The 14,952-nt window shown below is 32.6% G+C and overlaps 1 protein-coding gene across 7 annotated transcripts in view; it reads left to right on the forward strand.

Moving 5' to 3' along the window:
• Positions 1-14,952, forward strand: part of LOC106620711 (organic cation transporter protein) — an 84,763-nt gene that overhangs the window by 26,200 nt on the left and 43,611 nt on the right. Inside the window, exon 1 of one of the 7 annotated variants that reach the window (XM_014239291.3) lies at positions 3,435-4,040. The exons of the other annotated variants lie outside the window; for them this stretch is intronic. Coding sequence (XP_014094766.3) covers positions 4,034-4,040 — 7 coding nt within the window. The 5' untranslated portion in view covers positions 3,435-4,033. Of the gene's footprint in view, positions 1-3,434; positions 4,041-14,952 lie in introns of those variants that run through there. 7 annotated transcript variants of the gene reach the window in all.

Below are 14,952 nucleotides of genomic sequence, written 5' to 3' on the forward strand. Positions count from 1 at the left end.
CGCTCCAGCATTTATTTTTCTCACGTTGCAATACCACATTTGAGCTCGCATAAATTTTAATAAACCTGCTGAACTCCGTGAAGTGATGACCGAGTTTTTTGAATTTTCAAAAAAAAAATTTCCCAAAGAAAATGATTAGAGGTTCAATAAAATCTTAACTTTGGTTAAATATACGCTTCTTTTGAGCATTACACTGACCTGCCTCAATTGTCTATATAATCTTACCGTAAATACTTTCTAGCGCTTACATTTGCTAGTTGATAGCATTTATTTATAACCGAACTTAATATATTCAAAATATTTAAAAGCTGAAACTTAATTGCAGGGAAATGTATACAAACACCTGTTTTTGTTATAATACATAACCTGTTGAAGACTAAGTAACACTGTGAGTCTATGTGGTGGCAAACACCTTGCGCAAGCGCAGCTCTACAAACGAGTTGTAACCACTCACGGTTGCACTTGTTAGTTTGACGCAAAGTTTATACCAATTAAAATATTTGTCGTAATTTAATAAAAAAGGGTGTCATTTACAGTTTCAATGGTGACTGAGATCACTTGTTCATCAAATCGATTATGTACTTAGCCTTGTGATTCTGTAGGTAGCATAAAATCAAGCTTTAGCATTGGAAAGCTTGATTTTCTAGGTTTCTAGCAAAGTTTATGATTTTCTACTTGAGCGGTTGTGGTCATTCTAAAAAGCGCTTGCATTAAGTAATTCTTTATTCAATTGCGCTGTGTGAAGAAATGATGAGGTCGTGCGAAAACTAAAACTATTGTGTTTTTTATTATTATTTAATTATGTTGTTTTTTTTCGCATAATCATCATGGCTATTAGCAGCTTAATTTGCATTTATCTCTTATACAGAGTCTTGTAAGACTAATATAAGGAAGTGTGGTAGAGAATACATTTGTTAGATGGTTGTTTAATTTAAATTCAAATAGGTTGGAGTTTCTACAAGTTTACACTATTTAAGATAGACTGTTTTCAAGAATATATTTACTAAATATAATATGAAATCAGAAACCGATTGTATTGCTTTGCTTATTGCTAAAAATTTAGGATTAATTCTAAAAAAAATTGCATTCCCGACATTTTCTTCACAAAAGAAAAAATATTCTGAATTTTGAAATGATTTTAAACATAAAACACATATAAGTTGAGTCTACAACAAAATAAGAGTAACGTGAATTTTATAGATTTTGAAGTATTCATCACACATTCGTGATACAGGACGTCAACACTTTTTGCGAACTTTAAGAGCCACTTGATATCTCATTTTGATACTACACCTAGTCCCTTGAACCGCGAAGCTTCAAGATATTTAAGACGAGTTCTGAGGCATAAAACATATTCTCATGCCTACTTCTCTGCACTTTCTGCATGAATCGTCGTTACTTTTGCACATTCGGCTCACATGGGATGCCATTGGGTTGTGGCCTGTCATTATGCCAACACAGTCCTACAGTCCTTTAGAGATCACGTAAGTAGAAAGCATGCGAGTTGTCGTATGATCTTGACGATTCTGCATATCGGTGCATCACGCCCTGATCCGTCTGTCAGCATTTTCGACGAAAGTTTCTAGTGACTTCCGTATTTCCTGCACTGTTTCGGTAGCCAGACGAATGACACTTTTGGCAATCTCATCAGCTACTTCGTATCCCGGAAGGCAGCCAACTTCCAGCAGCCGCTACATCTATTTTCCCCCTTCTTCGGAGGACATTCTCTGACGTAATGCGATGTGAGATTATTGCCTTAATTGCCGCCAGGCTATCGATATTTATATATATCGAGTTTATGCTGCTTCCTGCGTTGTTAGCTATCTAAACCGCAAAGACTTCCGCCTGGAAGATACAGCAGTATTCCGGAAGCTTGAAGGGTTGTCTAAGATCCAGCTTCGCGCAATATATTCCGGCTACCACTCCAATAGCAATTTTTGATTCGTCTGTATAGATGTTGTAAGTCTCGCTATCGATTAGCACCATACACTCTCTTTTTGTGTGACCTAAAACCCTCTCTTCCAAATAAAGCTTGAAGGTGATCTATTTTATCCACCCAGGCGAAAAGTCTTTGTAAAGAATTCACCTAACGCCGCCGCTGCATCTGATTTTGTTGCAGAGCCTCCCACTGCAATTTGGATTAGTGGTAGGTTGAGTAACCTTTCCAGCGCAGCTGTTGGGGTTATCCGTAGCGCTCCAGTTAAAAGAATGAGGAAGAAGCCAAAAGGGAGGAGTCGGAGTCAGAAATAAACGATGATGTGGGTTTTGGTATCTTCAAACAGCTCAATACTAAAGTTGAGTTTAGACTTATTGGTCTATATTATTTTGAGGTTGGGGAACAAAAAATTTTTGTTGAGATCTATACTTTACTTTTTTAGAAGAAAAGGTCCCGTCTTTATTTGACCATGATAAAACCAATCAAAGTATGTACTCGAACATACATGTCTTTCAAGACCATCAGCTTTGAAAAATCTAGATAGGTAATATATACGATTTCAATTGAAAAAAAAAAAACTAGAATGTATATATTATATATATAAAAGAATACATATATAACATTGATCATAAAATGTATCGCATATTCATTTAAATGTGACACATTTGAATGGAAATGAACAATCAAAGTCTTAGCTACTTTCACTTGTCAGGCGTAACACCTGTCAGAACTATTGGTTAGCATGCCTGTGTTTGTTGTTATTCACAACGAGTATCTTGCATTTACAAATGCTATTAAAGATAATGAAACGCTCAAAGAGCAGTGAAAATGAGTACAAGCGAGTGAACCGTTGTTAACAGCAACAGGCGGAATATGCCGCTGACTTGAGGTGTGAAGTTTGCACAAAAATATATGAAAGAAAAAATATAACTTAAAATTAAAACTTTTTTTATAAATTTGATATTTTATGATATATTATTATATAATTTTTGCAATCACTTTTAGTTTGAAATTTTCTGTTATAGAAGCGCACTTAGAAATCCCTGAATACCTTCCCATAAAAACAAAAAACAAATGTTTATGGAAATATATTATAAAATATTAAATTATTCTGTTAAAATATTCTACATATTAAAATTAATAGTAAACGTTAACAGTGACCCAGTGTTACAACACTTTAACAGTCACAGTGGATGCTGTTGCTGTTAGTTTCACTGTTCATTTGTTCTTCGTTGGCGCTGAGTTGAGTTGAGTGCTCGTGCCGATATTTTCTCACATGAAATTGAGTGAAAATTCTATACGTAGCAAACCCCCACCATACTCGCTGTTGCATGCTGTGGCCTACGTAGTATTTTAGTCCCTTCGTTTGCCTTACGCTTGAAGCCATGTCAGACAGCCACTCGTTGGCGCTCAATCAACTACCGCCACATATTATATACACACAGACAACGCACAGCCGATATAAAAATGTTTGGTATTATGAGGAAATGCTCAGTTACTCACGGATTTTCGGCATGCGTTGAACAAGAAATCATTACCAATGATAAACTAAATGAAAGCATATATATGAAAATTCAACAAAATAATATGGTATAACCGTGTGTTTGCAATAATTTGGAAGAAAAAAAAAATTAATTTATTAAAAAAAATAAAATTATTTTGTTTAAAAAATCGAATTTCGCGTGCGGTAAAATTTATAAAAAGAGAAATCAACAAAAAAATCGACGGTCAAGAAATCACGCCGGTCAACACTAAACCAACGAACGCATAAAGTAATACAATAAAAATATTTTATGAAATATTTCATTTAGTGCGCGCAGACGAGACATGACAGCAGACAAAAAGCGAAAGCTTAAATAATGAACGACCAGACAATTCCCACAGCTGATAAATTAGTCACATAAAAATACTGCAGTGCGTTGTTTAACGGCATATTTAATAATTAAGATCATAAGTGATAAGTTTATTGAATAACGTAAATTATTCCGGCAACACCAAGAACGTGAAAAATTTAACAAAAAAATACTTTTTGCGAGAAAAAATTAAAATTTGAATTGCTTATGCTGCAAGATTGTTGAAAATAATGGAAACTGTTTGATGAATGGTTAGTAATGAATTCTTTTTTAAATAAATGTTTTATAATTTTTTAAACTTATTTATTAACAAAAAACTTTTAAATTCAAATTTTTGGTATTAACTTTTTGTAATTTGTAAAAAGTATAGTAAACATTTTTTGCAACATGAGCTTTAGTAATTTTTGAAAAGTTTTAAGCATAACATTTTTTTATTTAGATTTTGTAATTTTGGAAGTATTTGAAAGAACAAAATTTTTAATTTAATTTTTGTAATGTTGGAAAAAATTTTCACAATTAATTTCCTGAGACTTAACTTTTGGAAAATTTTAAGTAAAAAAAAGAAATTTGCAACAAAATGATAAATTTTTGTATAATTAAAACAAAAAATTATAACAAGCTTACTTTTTTTAATGGAATATAACAATGAAACTTTACTTCGAAATCTCTGTGTCAAGAGGCAGGATTAAGATGTAATACTTAATAATTGTTGCAGCATTTATATTATGACCGCTAGCAAGAAAAGTTTCATTCCCCAAAAATTATTCTTATGACAGAAAGTTTGTATTTTATATTCACTCTTACAGGCTATTGTTTATCTAATTTCCTTTCAAGGATCAAAACGTGTTCAGTGCTAAATTTATTTATATGCATGGAAAAAAGTTTTAAAGATACTATAATATTTACAATTTGATATTAATATTAAAGAGTAAACATAACGTTATCCGTCTTCGATTCTCACTCACTCACTTTTTAGCTCGATATATTTAGCTCTGCTCTTTTGTGAAAAAAATTAAAGTGACAACAAATAAATTTATCTAAGTTATCTTTGTGGGTTGTGTGCATGTGCGTTCTTCATTGAAAATCTGTAACCGAAAGCTAGATATTCTGTCTACTCTACTCGACTTATACCAGTTGTTTGATCGTTACGCCACTCTCTGAAACTTCTTTAAGTCAAAGTTATTAATTCTGTTAAACTTTGTTTACTTTTGAGATATCTGCGTAATTTTTAAAAATTGTTTACTGTATAGCTATAAGAGCTTTGGAACATATATATACGAGTATATCTATGTATATGTATTATGTATATAAAGCTTCCTCCATATTAAAATATAATACAAAGTACAACATTAATTATGAGAAGCAACACAATGTCGAGCACGATACGAGCACAGTACAAAAAAAAAATTATATATGTATATATATTTTCTAATCAAAGCGACCACAGTATTAAAATTGAGAAAATAGTAACAACATTCTCTGCAAGAAAACAACACGCTCACTGACCAGTACTCACTAGCACATAAATGAGAACATAAACAAATGAAACGAGGATTGCAAAAAAGCAGCAACAACCAGCTGCCACCCAAACAAAATACAAAAAAAAAATCATAACATTAATTTACATACAGGTTGGTTGAAAAGCTTCTCTTGTCACCAAGAAATAGCACTACTAGCTCCAAATTTTTTTCTCAAATTAGTACATCTGTCGTGAGAACACATGCATAGTTACAAGTCATTCTGTCACTTAATTCTTTGTTTACAAGCTATTTGAAGTTGACGTGTTAGAGTTTATTTTTAATATGGAAAAAATTGAATATCGCAGCGATTAAAAAGCAAAGGAAATTTAAGAACAATTGTTAGAAGAAGTTCTAACCTTCAAAACGCTCCCTTGAATTTTGGGCTGGTGAATTTAAATGTGGTCGTACTAGGCTTAAGGACGATCCATGCGAAGGACGACCAAAACCGGCAACCACATCATAAATCATTGAGCAAGTTCATAATATTATTAGGAAAGATCCAAGTTTGACTAAGAGTGGAATTACAAATACCATAGGCATCTCAGACAAAGGAGCACTTCATATTTTACATGGAGAATTAAATATGGAAAAGCTGTTTGGAAAATTAGTGCCACACACACAAGAACGTTCTTATTTGGTTTTATTACTATAAATGATACTTGGTTCTACCACCATAATTGAAACAAAAACATTTACAGTGGACTGAAGCTGGTTGTTCAGCTCCAAAGCAATTGAAGTCACACGGATCAGCAAAAAAGGTTATGGCATCAGTTTTTTGTGGTGCAAAAAGAATTTTGTTGATTGATTATCTGCAGAAAGGTAAAACAACAGATGGATGAAGAAATTCGTGAGAAAAGACGTGGTTTGCAGCACAAAAAATCATTTTTCATCAAGACAATGCAACTGCTCAAGTGATTTAATAATGACAAAATTCAAATAATTAAAGTACGAATTGTTTGAGCATCCACAGTCTGTGCCGGATTTGGCTCCCAGCCAAAGCCAGAGTCAGCTCTTCAGAAACCTGAAACAATTCCTTCGTGGAAAGCTACTACAGCCGTAAACTTACTACGTAAAATTATTGGAGGATCATTGGAATAAGTGTATTGAAGTGAAGATTATATTGAATGAAAGAATACATTACGTACCAAAAACAGTATTTTTTCATTTTGAGCGCAGAAACTTTTCAACTAACCTGTATGTACATATATGTATGATACTAGTATATGCACAACACATATATATAATACAATATATATATATATACTACTCATATGACACATGAGTAAATTTATACAACACCAACAACCAACAACATATCGACTTATCAGTAAGGCCGTTTCGCGGTCGTCAGATGTGAGGGTGGCTATGGATAACGGCTGGCGGCTGTTGACCACCAACACCAACACCATCACAACACCAACACCATCACACCAATAACACCAGAACAATGATTATTGTCATTACACACACCAGCCACCAGCCACCAGTCACCAGCAAAGCAGCGAGCAAGCAGGCAGGCACCGGTGTCAATAAGCGGAGTCAAAAGCTGCTCACAGCTCACCAATTTCCCCACACTCATTTTTCTTTGCGTTGCATCGTTGCTGCAACCATTGTTCTTGCCGTGATTGCTGTTGTGGCTGCTTGTTTTTTTATTTCGCAATTTGCGAATAATATTTGTCACTGCATATAATTCTCATGTTTTACAAATATTATTTTATTTTTTTGTTTCTCATTTGGTTTCTATGTTTGTGGTGCGCTGTGCTCGCTTGCGGTAAATTGTAATTTTGTATTTCACATTTCTCTTTGGCAACTTTTGCACGCTATTTTTTAAATTTCTTTCTCGTATTTGTCCAGCATACATTTTTTGAGCAATGATTGTTTGTTCTTGTTGTCGTTGTCTTTTAACCAATGACTTGCCAACTGCGAACAGCTGCTTTTCACTTGTCTCATGTCTACATAAAAACTACGAGTCCATTTCGTATATATAGATATGTATGTAGTATATGTTTTTTTTAATGCAAATATTAAATTTTGAGTTTTATATGATTTGTTGTTATGGCTGCGGTCGTTTTGTACCAAAAATCTACCTAATAATTATACTTGTAGGTCTTCATGAACCTTCTCTCATTAGTCTTCAAAATTTCTTCTCTTTTTTTCTTTGCTAATATTATATTATAACCAAAAATATCTTTACCACTGCAAAATCGGCCGTTTATTGTCCGAAAAACTTATTTTAAATTTCGCTAATTTTGTATAAACCTTTTTTAGAATAATAGGCACGGGAAAATTCGTGATACATCACGTTTGTATAAACATAGATATTCATAAATTTGTGTATTAACGTGATAGTATATTTTCAGAAATTTACTCTACTTATCGTCCAAACGTTTCTTTTCGGGATTATCTACAAATGTTTTGCAGCTAGAAGTATCTCATATACTCATATATCCAATGATACCTTAATCTATAGTTATATGAAGCGACGATCTCATTCAATCATTGTGGGATCATTTGAGTATTTAGATCGGTCGGATTATCAATGATTAGCTGTTGATTACAGTAAAATTGAGTATAAGACTAAAAATCTGTCGTAAAGGTGGCGCTATAATCGTTCCAAAATTTTATTTCCAATTCCATTTAGTTTATATTTGATTTTTTCTCATGAAACAAATATGTCTTAAATTCTATTTACCATATATACATTTTCAGTAAAAAATCTAAAATATCTATTTGGACAATGCCATAGATTTACATACTAACTAGTGGTTTCCATTATGTCAAATTTAATGACCCTAAATCGACAATAATATAGTTTTGACGTATATGTGTTCTACTGCATAAATTACTGAAATGTCAATAAGCTGTCAATTACAATTGTGGTTCTACATATCTCTCCTCAAAGGGCGCGCTGTGATAAATTTGATTTAAAAAAAATTACAACCGTCTTTTATAGGTTTGAATACGACTGTCATTGAATTTGACATAATGAAATCCATACTTAATAAGCGATCTGCAGTAAATAGTATAAAACAGTTAATTAATATGCTAGCGATTTAAAAAGGGTGAAAAATATGATTGTAATACTAACAGAATTTTGACATTTCACATCTCAAAGCAATGCGCTTTTATTAAATGAACACCAATTTGTTAGTTATTATCCTTTTTCTCGAATATCGAAATTAAAACTGGAAATTGTCAATTGACACTGTTAATAATTGATATTATTTATGTATGTGTTTACTTCATAAATTTGACTTGGACCAAAAAATATTAATTTTCACGAATTTTAATACAAATCTTAATTATTGCTTTCAAAATAAGCTCCTGAGTCATGTATGCAAGCATGCCAACGTTTAACTCAATTTTCCATATACTTGAAATAAGCCTCGGAGGAATGGCCTTCTAAATCTAACAAATTTTGGGTTTTATCGGTTTCGGCCTCATCATGCGTTTGATGAATGTATTGTTCTCAGCTACGTCGTCGAGTTTCTCTTTTGCGACCTCTACTCGACGTCGATTAAATAATAAAATATTCAATCTTTTGTAACCAGTCTAGCATTGACACGCTTTATACCCAAACTATTAACCAAAATGTGTTGAGTCAATCTATAAAAAATGTTAAGTTTCTCTGGTACCTCTCTCATGCCAACACAACGCTTTTCAAGCACTGTTTCTTTAACTCTCTCAATGTTACCGGACGTTTAACATGAAGCAAGTTTTCGATGACTTCACGACCTTCACTGAATTTTTTGTGCCCAGATCATGTATACTAAATAACCTTAGAGACTTAATAGGCCGAAATTATTTTCTTTTTTGCATGTAACCTTTATAGTCCGTCAGTCCTTCATATTATTGATTATAATTATTTAGTTGCAAAATATTCTGTAATTTACAATCATCATTTCATATAGGACTTAGCAATCATCATAGGACTTAGCAATTGAGATGTCGTTTTGTAAGACTCACATATAAATATATTAAGTTTAGGGAAAAAGTCGGAACCTACAATAATAAATTTTTTACTATCTGAACAGAGTATATTAAGTTTGCCACGATATTTGTAACACCCAAAATGAAGCATATATGTATATACGAGTATATAAATAATCAGAGTGACAAGCTGAGTCGATTTAGCCATGTCCGTTTGGCTGTCTGTCTGCCCGTATATGTGCAAACTAGTCCCTAAGTTTTAGAGATATCGATCTGAAATTTTACACTAAGACGTCCTTTTATTACTAAGAACTCATTTGTCGGAACGGTCGATATCGGATCATTATACAATAGCATATAGCTGCCATACAAACAGAACAATCGGAATAAAGTGCTTGTATGGAAAGACTTTTTATTTTATGAGATTTCTACAAAAAAAATTTCTTGTCTCAGAAGTATTTTAGTATGAAATCTCTATTCATCTATTGGAAAATAATGCATTTTACTAGAACTTATATTCGTAAATAAATATTTTATTTACATATATTCATACATATTTATTTGAATTTCGCACACTTTCGGACAACATCTTCCATATTTCATTTATTTCTAATATTTGATTTACACATATACAGAATACATACACATGTATGTACATGTTTAGATATGGTATATACCGCAGCATAAACATACTCATATATCACACTTGCCATTTCCCTTTGCTCTGTACGATTTTTCATTTCAGTTTTTTATTCGTAAAACATTTTTTTGCCAGTTGTTGAACAACAAAAACAACATAAATACACAGATTAGATGTGTGTGTGTATGCATTATAAATACTATACTCCATGAATTGTTGTACTTGTACAAGCTTATGCCACTACTAAACGTTTAGTTCTACATGATGTCCGTAATTAATAGGCATTCGAATGTATACGCAGAAAAGTGCATGTGCGTGTGTTTATATGAGAGTGTACGTGTATGTGTGTTTGTGAAGCGAAATATTTGCAGAAAATTGTGTGAAAAAAATTGCCCTTCAAAGCGTATGCTGATTTATGACAACGCACATTTTGCGTTTGCAAACAACAACAAACTCAGGCGCACATATATACCGTATATATCAGAAAGAGTGTAGCAGCATATTGTATAGATTATTATTTCACAAAATTGTAGTAATTTTGCACATTTTTTACTTTTAATTTCAAATATTATAATAAATTGGCGTGTTATTTGAATTGTTTGCCTGAATTTGTGTGGCTTTATTATTCGAAATTTGTGGATTTAGCGGCAACTTTTAATTGCTGATAGAACATATGTATGTATAAGAAAAATCAAATAAATTGGGGATAAAGCAAACGAATTTTTATATATAAAAATAATCGTTTTGAAGATTAGTTATCAATTACAGCAAACGTGATATAAGCCACAATTCTCGAAATTTTTAGATATCTTAAAAAACTTTATAACAAATTAAGTCAAAAAAGTAAGACAAGGTTATATAAGCTTCAGTATCAAAACATTCGACACACTTATTTAACGTTGTCACTCGCTCCACGCGCTCTCGCGACCATTAAATTTAGTATTAGAAATTATCTTATAACGGTTTATACTCCACGCTCTACTATCCCGTTAAGCTCAGTGTATTTAGCATTTGATAAATCTATTAACTATAAAAATAGATAAAAATCCGCTGTCTCTTGTGCTTTAGAGCACTATTCACTTATCTATGTACATAGGTATATGCCTTAAGTATCACGGGAAAGTAGTTGCCTAGTGAAGCTCACAATGAGACAGTGAAGAAAACTTTGAGCAAATTATGTCATACATGACCCGATATAAAGTTCGTGCGACTTCAATTTTAAAAAATATTTTTCTCTGGCTATTCCTTCACCTGCAAATAGTAGATGCTATTCAAGGGACTATGCAAATATCTCTGAAAAATATTGCTGGTTGGTGACTCTACCTTCATTTGAGATCCTTGTGTAATTACACTGGTAAACAGTTGTTTTATTTTATGAAGTTTCTTACCCAATTTTGTATGATTTTGTCATGCTGATTCCAAATCTCTAGCAGCTCCAGTTTTCGAAATATGAATATATTACATTTTTAGCAAAAAAAACTACAATTTTATGATTCAAAAATATATATGTAGCTCTTACTTGGCATTAACAAACTTCCTTTTATGTGCTTGCATGAGTAGAAACATCAGTCTTATTTTGGATGCTCCAGCTGTAATCAGCCATCATATTTGCATTCCAACGACCCTGGTAATGCTTTCCATAGTGCGAATATCCTGATAAAAGCGTGCTTCTTGTTAATCGCTTTAGTCACCTAAAATTTTTGGGAAGCGGTCTAAATGGCTGAAGAGGAAGTGCATCTTGATGCTCATGTTACATTCTAGTCCCTGGAAGTGCAGCATGAGCTGCTTATTGCGTTGAATGTAGTCTGAAGAATTTTTCTTTCCTAAGAAACTTTTCACAACCCAAATAAATTCAATCCATGCATCTTATTCCTTGTTTGTCATACAATCTATAAATGTTCGTCCTTTATTAGTTCCCTGATTTGACGACCGTCAAAAATACCAGCTTTAATTTGTTCTGTGCTCAATTTCGGAAATATTTTACTGATATATTTAAAATATTCCCCATCCCTGTTTAGAGCTTTTACAAATTGTTTTATCACACCTTACTTTATGTGAAGAGGGGGTAATATAATGCGGTCACATTCATACTATCCGGCACTAGATTCCCTCTCAACGACCAAGCTTTTTTACCACAGTGGTCTGCTTTGGCTCGGCTAGTTGGTATATCCTCCTTGTTGACTCAAAAGGAAATTTACCATTTTTAGATCGATACATATTCGCCAGTTATGTTCTATGTATTTTATTTCCAAATTAGTTCAAATAGGCCTTTTTATATAGAATCAGACGTATTTAAACGACATTCTCTAAGCGTAGAGACACCACAAAGAGCTCAAAAACTAATCGGAGCCTTTAAACAAGTTTTCTTGCGAAATTTGGTAATTTTTTGCAGTAAAATTTAAAAGTAAGCCGAGTAACGATATTTTAAGACGTACATGTATTACTAAAACTAAAGCTGCTGGAAAAAACGGAATTTAAATTTGAAATTTGAGTAAGAAACAGTTTATATAATTCATAAAATAAAAAAAAATTAATTTTGTTTACCAGTGTTATTAATTTTTAAATTATGTTAAATATTTTTGAAAATTTAAAATAATCAAAATTCAGCACTGTATTTAAGTCGTTTTTAGCTTATAATATCTAGTGAACACGAATATTAATACATACTTATAAGCAAAATGCATAATATTAATTGTACTAGATAAATGGTGTGACAGTGCGTATGCGCAACATGAAATGCTTTGTGGCTACTTTAAGGAGAGAAATAGGGGGATGGTGTATATATTTGAGTATAAACAAACTAATATATTCAAAGAAACTTAAGGAATATTTTATACCTATGCTTAGGTAAATACTTTTCAATTTGCGAATAATTTCTAAGAAAGACAAATAAAATATTAGCGACCTCTTATTGTGGATAACAAACAGACATAGAATTTTGCGCTCATTCTGGAAGCGGAAATTTTCATCTGAAATTAAACGATATCGGAATTTATTTTTTTATTATTTTTTTCTCTTCTATAACAAGCTAAATGCTATCAATAATTCAATTTGATTAATAGTTTTTTTTCATATTTTAATAGGTTATACCTTTAGAATAAAACTTTAAATCAATATCTCCAATAGTTTTTGAGTTATAGCCATCTCAGTTCAGCCGCTCCATTTAATTAGCTCTATCAGTTTTTGATTCATGCAGTGGTTTTTTTTTTACCCTGAACAGGTTACATTAGTTTTGCCACGAAATTGGTAAAACCCAAACGTCGGTACACCTTCAAAATATATGCATACCTGATTAGCATAACTACCTGACTTTATTTAGCCATGTACGTCTGTCTGTATATGCGCGAACTAGTCCCTCAGTTTTAGAGATTTATGTCAGAAATTTTGCACATATCCTTTTCTCCCTAAAAAGCTGCTCATTTGTCGACATCGCCATTATCGGACGACTATAGCATATAGCTGGCATACAAAGTGAACGATCGGAATTAACTGCTTGCATTAAAAACTCTATATTTTTAATTTGATGATATATGTTCACGAAATTTGGCATGGATCGATAAGCAGACCGATCAAAATCAAGTTCTTGTAAGAAATATTTTGAATTTCGGAAAGGTATTATAGCTTTGGTGCAACTAAAGTTAATATTTTTTCTTGTTTTTGATTCACAAATATCGCCTTCGGCTTCACACTAGATGTGCCCCTTATTCTGATTGCATGCTCATAAATAGTCTACCTTGAAACGACAAGCAAAGAATCTAATAAAATCAACTGTTCTAAAAGAATTATCATAATACTGTTTACTTATAGATAACAGTGCGATACAAAAATGTTTAATATTGACATTTTTATTTATTGTTTTGTTATGATTTTGCATTAAGTTGTTTTATGCAGAAATACATTCAGTTTTGGGAAAAGAAAATTTTCAATTTCAACGAGTTGTTCATATATTAGGAACAACCTCAGAGTGGTATACATATGCATAACATTAAATATTACATGATTTGTGCTTAAAAACTGCTCTTAAAACCTCGTGCTCATTAACGCTATGAGAGGGCCACGTAATTAATTTCTTCATCTTCACATCAACGGCATTTTTAAAGTATTTTAAATACACTAATCAAATCATATTTGTGCAACAAACGTGAACTAAAGCACTGAGATAAAACGGTGGCGACGCGAATGTTACGTAGTTCAAAAAGAATAAACAAATGCAAAATATTTGCATACTCACCGAAGCACAATAGGTGCAGAAAAATTGAACAACGACAGCAGCTGAAACCAGTCAACCAATATTCAGGTATACATATATACATAGTAGTATGTATATATATATATATATGTATATATCACAGAACAGAATCATTAGCAAACTCCGCAGCAGCCGAAGGCGACGCTGAGTAAGTCATAAACTGGCGAACGAGGGCAACGCGGCGAATATATCGCTTGATTACGGCCTTTTACACACACATTTATACATATGTGTGTCTGTGTATTTGCGTGCTTGTTTGCTTGTGTGATTTCCTGCAGCTGTTTTTTCGGCTTTATTTACATAACAATTTTTTCGTTTCTGCGTTACTCATACGCCATATACACCATGTACACCGTATGCCGTGTATGCGGAAGAAAGACACAGATTGGTAAACGGTTGCGGAAATTTCCAACCCAAATCAAAACAGCAACATTGTTGATGTCGCAAACTAATAAAAATAATCAAAAACATTTCTTTTAAAAACGAAACAAGGAAGATTGAGAAAAGGGAGGTTTTTATATTACCGAATAAAAGAAAAACATGTGCCGGCAGTGTTCATAGCAAGGGGAAATAAGTAGCATATTTTGTATGTGATTGCATACAGGATGAACTAATTTTGTTGTTGTCTTTGTCATATTGTATTGGCTTTACTTTAACTTAGCGTAGGAGCAGCTCAAGCAGCAATTTGCGGCGTTGATTCGCATGTGTGGCATACAAGTCCTGCGCTTAGCTGTTTAAGATTTGCGCGAGATTTTCAACCTCAAATATCAGCACACACACATATGCATACATACACACAATCACATGTGTTTGCTTGTTCCTTT

This window comes from Bactrocera oleae, chromosome 2 (assembly GCF_042242935.1).
Source record: "Bactrocera oleae isolate idBacOlea1 chromosome 2, idBacOlea1, whole genome shotgun sequence".
Taxonomy (NCBI): domain Eukaryota; kingdom Metazoa; phylum Arthropoda; class Insecta; order Diptera; family Tephritidae; genus Bactrocera; species Bactrocera oleae.